General features: G+C 37.3%; 1 protein-coding gene across 1 annotated transcript; it reads right to left on the reverse strand.

Annotated features, from left to right (window-relative positions):
• Positions 1 to 1716: 1716 nt before the first annotated feature.
• On the reverse strand, positions 1717 to 3841 carry LOC103961289 (probable WRKY transcription factor 48). The gene is made up of 3 exons (XM_009373834.3): positions 3179 to 3841; positions 2777 to 2920; positions 1717 to 2445 (listed from the first exon to the last, which is right to left on the reverse strand). Exons 1-3 carry the CDS (start codon positions 3676 to 3678, stop codon positions 1929 to 1931), a joined length of 1161 nt encoding a protein of 386 aa, XP_009372109.1. The 5' UTR covers positions 3679 to 3841; the 3' UTR covers positions 1717 to 1928.
• Between the last annotated feature and the right edge of the window lie 1638 nt (positions 3842 to 5479).

Genomic DNA, 5479 nt, shown 5'->3' on the forward strand with positions numbered 1-5479 from the left:
ACAAATGCGTGCAGACAATCTAGTGCAAAATGCAGTTGTTGAAGAAACAAAAACTCGAAACTTGAAATGGTAGAAAAGCTATAGTTAATTTGACAAACTTTTTCCATGGTTATTAGATCCCTTTGGTGTGGACACTGAGAAAAGCACGAGCAAGACATTGTGCACAAAACGACCGCCAAGAACTTACCTCCAAGAACTTTACAAATTTTCAACATGAATCCTGCTACACACGTACGGTTCCCCAGTTTATCTGATGCACTAATCCTACTAAGAAAAGGTTAAGTTTAAAACGTACTCTTAATCCTTCTTACATTTACTTATTACTATATATACATGTTTATATAGTTTTATTCAGAATCACTTGTATTGATAGTTAATTGGTAAGTAGTACCAAAATAGAAAACATTAGCAGTGCAATTTTGCAGACCGTCCTAAATTAGTAGTGAGCATTATCACCATATTGATTTTCATCAGATAAGTGTAATTTAATCTATGTATTACACATACATAAATACTTAAACTTAAAAAAGTATATCCCAGGAATAATCGGGATAAGGCTAGCTACACATGCAGGCATGGTGCAATTCTCTGAAAGCTTGCATCTATTCTTATCTCTCATATATATATATATATGTATATATAGGGAAGTGTTATTGGCACTCCAAAAATCTCATTCTACACTCCTCACAAGTGTATTTTTCTTTCCTAATATAGAAAATTTGAAGTGTAGAATGAGATTTTTGAAGTGCTAATAACAATTCCCTATATATATATATATATATATATAGCTTACTCATAGATTATGTGGCTTAAAGTCCTGTATGGCTTTAAGTGGCACAAGAATTTAATACCATCCCCTAGCTAGCGAAAACAGCACGATATGGAGGACTTCATGATCTCCAATGGGTAAGAAAACCCATATTATCTTCAACAATCCTAAAAGCAATCCACATTGCACTTGCACACCAAAATCTTACACCATCCTCTAAAATCAAGAACCCAATCCTATTTCCTTGCCAAGAAGCTCACTCCATTCTTAAATGAAAAACAAACCCCATATCGATCGCCTACTCAAAGAGGAAGAGAATGTCACTAAATAAAAAAGTTAGTATTGGTGCATGGCAGTCAAGTAATGTTAATGGTACACGCATATATTACACATCCATTCATCTACAGAAGTAATTTCCACACAATTTTTTTTTTCCTTACACATCTTTATTAATTTCTGGCTATTGAATTAAATAAATCAAAAAAGAATCACTAGACAAAAACAAACAAGAGTAAGAAAATAAGTGTCTGAAAATTATTTCTCATATATCTGTCAATGCATGCCCTAAGGTATTGCATTTAATTGGCTATGTAGAATGAACTTTCATAACCAATGTATACTATAACCTTTTAGGGTTTCCTACCATTACTGACCGAAAAGTATAGGATCAAGTTCCCATGTTCATTCTAGATTCCACCTTTTTCCCATAAAGTCCTACGTAGTAGACATGGAAATACATGGTAAAGATTTCCAAACCTGATCACTTTGCTGATTAATATGAAAACCTAAACCTAGTTATCTATAATTGTTATAAATTCACCCTCCACCTCCGTTCCCTTCATTATACGGATGCAAGGGTCCTACGAAATTAAACACGAAAGAAAACAAAGACTAGGAAGAAGAAGAAGATGATGAACAGCTAATGAGAAGAGAATCAAAAAGAAAAATTATGTACAAAAGCATATAAATATATAATAAATTAAAGTAATATCTCCACGACGATATAAATCTCTCTCTAAGTCCAAAGAATAACATTAAAAGTTCAAGCACATACGACTGAGAATCTGAAGGTACACTAGCTAGCTATTCAGTTAGAGATCGAATTAAATACCATGGCAGCAATTAACACATAAAACAATAATCAATATTATGATCCATTCTATTGATGTTGATGATGATGATCTTCTTCTTTGGGCTCCTTTCGAATCTGCGGCACGATATCCTGAAGAAGTCCATGGTCTCTAAGAAAATTGGTAGCCGAAGAAGAAGAAGGGGGTCCTTCAAAATTATATCTCTCTTGAAGTAAACTAGTAGAAAATGAGGAGGGATTAAAAGGACCGCCGCCAGCACCACCACCGTAGGTGGAAGAGCTGATATTCAAAGAAGGGGAGGATTGATACATATAAGCATATTGATGTTGCTGCTGTTGTTGATAGTGATGATGATGAGGTAAACACTGCTGAACACCAAAGGGATTTGATGACGCCTCCGCAGCAGATATAAACCCAGTAGACTGATGCGGCAGTGGTGCAATTCCCATTGTGCCACGCGGTGTAATGGGACTTGGATGCGTGTGTTGGCCTTCGTATGTGGTGACCACAGTGGACGGGTCGTCGGACGACCTCTCCACCCTCTTCTTCACACCACAGCCCGCAGTGGTGCAACGATAATAGCTCCTGCGTTGACATACATACATTACAAATTAATTAACATTATTAATCATTACGTGCCCCCTAAGAAATTGAGGGTGAAATTCAATTGATACACAAATGCATGTATAGTAACTATAAGTACACTGAACAAATGAGTGAATGATTGAAATAGGGGGTTGAGAATGAAGGTAAGGGCTTTGGAGAGATTTTTGTTTTAAACAACCGGTAGTCTACTCTAAAATTATTCTAAATTTCAAACTTTAGATGTAGAGCAGAAAGCGCAATTTTTTTGTCAAACTTGACTAAGCTCAAATTTGCGTGATTTGCGTCGAGGGTTTTGAGAAAATATGTATACCTGGGATAAGGGCTATTTTTGACAGCTTTTTGGCCGTATTTTCGCCATCGGTAGCCATCATCTAGGTTATCAACCTCACTCTTTGTCATGAACGCAAATCTCGGCTCCCTCTGCCTTTTTTGGTTCTTCTTTTTCGGTTTCAATCTGTATTTCCATCATCAATCAACTTGTTAGTACTCAACTTTCCCATCACAAAAATCAGAAAAGGAAACAACGACTTCCAATGACCCATCAACAAAGAAAAATTAATATCTTACACAAAAAGTTGATTATAAAAAGAAATTAAAAAAATCTGAAACCATACTGGCTATATGTTAGCCGTCTGCACTATATTAGACAGGACAAAACATACACAAAAAACCTTAGAAAAAATCAAATGAATAATTAGCAAGTAGGTCATACTGCTTCTGGGTTTTCTCTGGATCTTGCTCATCGGCTTCCTCTTCCTGCACTTTTGTCATTTGGCCCTCATTATTATTCGCCCCAGCTTCATTCGACGACGAAGAGATCGAAGACGAGTTCGGCGTTGTCGGAGCCGTACTGCTGTTCAAAACCTCCGAGGTTGTATTGGTAGTAGTAGCACTCTCCCTCTCCGGCAGCGCTACTACTGTAGAAGTAGATGCTGGAGAGGGAAGTGATTCTTGCTGATTGTGGTGAGGTGGCATCATCATGAGCGACGACGTAGTTTGAGGGAAATCGAATAGAGAAGGAGCGTAGTCTGGGATTCCGAGCAAGTCCATGAACCCTCCAAGAGAACCCTTTTGATCTTCGCACGAAGATGGCAGGTCGAATATGCCGGAAAATGAAGGAAAGTTGGTCGGAATCTCGTCGGAGAAAACTGCCGAATTTGCCATGCTGTTGCTACGATCGGTGGTCTTTAGCTTTTCTTCTCTACCATCCATGGATTGTTTTTAAAAATCAGAAGCACATATTCCCCATTTGAACTTGTTCTCCAAGTCTCTCAGATATTGGGATATAGAGAGACGAGAGAGAGAGAGAGAGAGAGAGAGAGAGAGAGAGATGCAAGAGGAGAGAGAGAGAAATGTGGAAAGGAAGATAGAGAGAAAGTGATTTTTATTTGCCTTATTATATAAAAACCAAAATATAAAAGAAGAAAAAAAGAAATGTTTTTCTTATTTTTTAAAGTGTGAAAGGACTCGGGCAGGGATTTTGGAGAACAGCTTGGCTCGGAGACGTTTCCCACCCAAACCGACACGTGTCGGTGGGGTTCGAGCGGACGGAGCTTGTAGACGGGACGGTGGCCGAGCATTAATGGATGCTGCGTGGACCCCTTCGGAGCGGAGGAGGGCCCACAGTCGTTTCTTAACGCGGGATTTTGACTGGTGGGGAACCGGCCGAGTCCGTAGGAATGTGGACGGGGGCTTTGGCCTCTGCAGGTACACGTGGGCTATCAAAAAGGCTTCACTTCTCTGCATGCATGTGCAGCTATCTCGAAAACCATTTTCAAGTTTCTTTCGCGGCTTTTGCCTTTTAGGTTTTAACTTTCAATCGCCAAAACCTACTCTAACAGCAAAAAATGAAACAGAAAACTCCTTTTTTATCAAGTTACTATGTATTCAAAAAAAAAATTCAACAGTATGTTATATACGTGCACAACATGCTAAACCAAGTAAGATTGTAAGAGGTAGAAAAAAAGAAGAGTGCATGAAAATAAAATTGGATTGCTAAAATTACTTCCGAATCTTTAAGCTTAAAGAAACCATATGAGTTTTTCTTTTTTTTTCTTTTTGCTCAATAAGCAGCCTAATGTGATAAGTTCAAATCACCTGATCACAAGAATCCATCATTGTTGATCGTTATATAAAAGTAATCTAATGATCGATATTAAACTTAAGTTCAAGTTCAATTTTATTAGCATTTGTCTTTTTGGGGTTAATGTTAATCTTTGTATTTAGACTCAATGGTTGATACCCTGCTTTTGCACATTCACTAAATGAGCACTTGTGAGAAATTAACTAATGAAGTAAAATGACTTCCTTATTTCTGGTAAAAATATTTTTATTAATATATGCATGTCTTTTTCGTTATGGAGTTGTTTTGTATAATTATTTTCGATGAATGTCACTTTCTTCATGGCTCACGCCATCAACTGTTATGTATCTTTTATATAAACCACATGGGCCACGTGTCTCTCATCTCTCCCCACAAATCAAAATGTACAATAAAAAACCTAAACTTACACTTTAAGGTTTAAAGATATCATACTTTAAAATTTGAAATTGATTTTTTTCTTGGAAATAAAATGTAATTTTAGTAGTAATGATCCATAACGTATATAGGGTAAGAATGTCAAAAAGAACTAAGAGATCGCATACATCAAAAGAAACAACAGAAATTAACAAGTAAAAACTCATTAAAGCACGATGCAATTCAATCACAACCCATATCTAAAGAAACTTGCAAGTTGCAAGTTGTAGAACCATCGAAAAGGCAACACGAGGAAAAGACCACACTGCCCTCTGGTGCACTACAATAAATCGACTCGAAGAAATCCTCATAGTCATTTTTCATGCACCAAACCACAAGTAAAACTTAATCCACCACCTCAACTTTGAACAACAATCGCCCCACAAAGCTCCGAGTATAACTACCAAGTTAGAGCCGTAATACGAAAACTCTTCTCAACAGAGCGAGAGAGCGATCAAAACTCTTCTTGCAGGAGCAAAAAGATCGTTGAAGTTT

This window comes from the organism of the source record quoted next, unplaced genomic scaffold (genome assembly GCF_019419815.1).
Source record: "Pyrus x bretschneideri cultivar Hongxiangsu unplaced genomic scaffold, Pyrus_bretschneideri_v1 Contig6, whole genome shotgun sequence".
NCBI classification, from domain to species: Eukaryota; Viridiplantae; Streptophyta; class Magnoliopsida; order Rosales; family Rosaceae; genus Pyrus; species Pyrus x bretschneideri.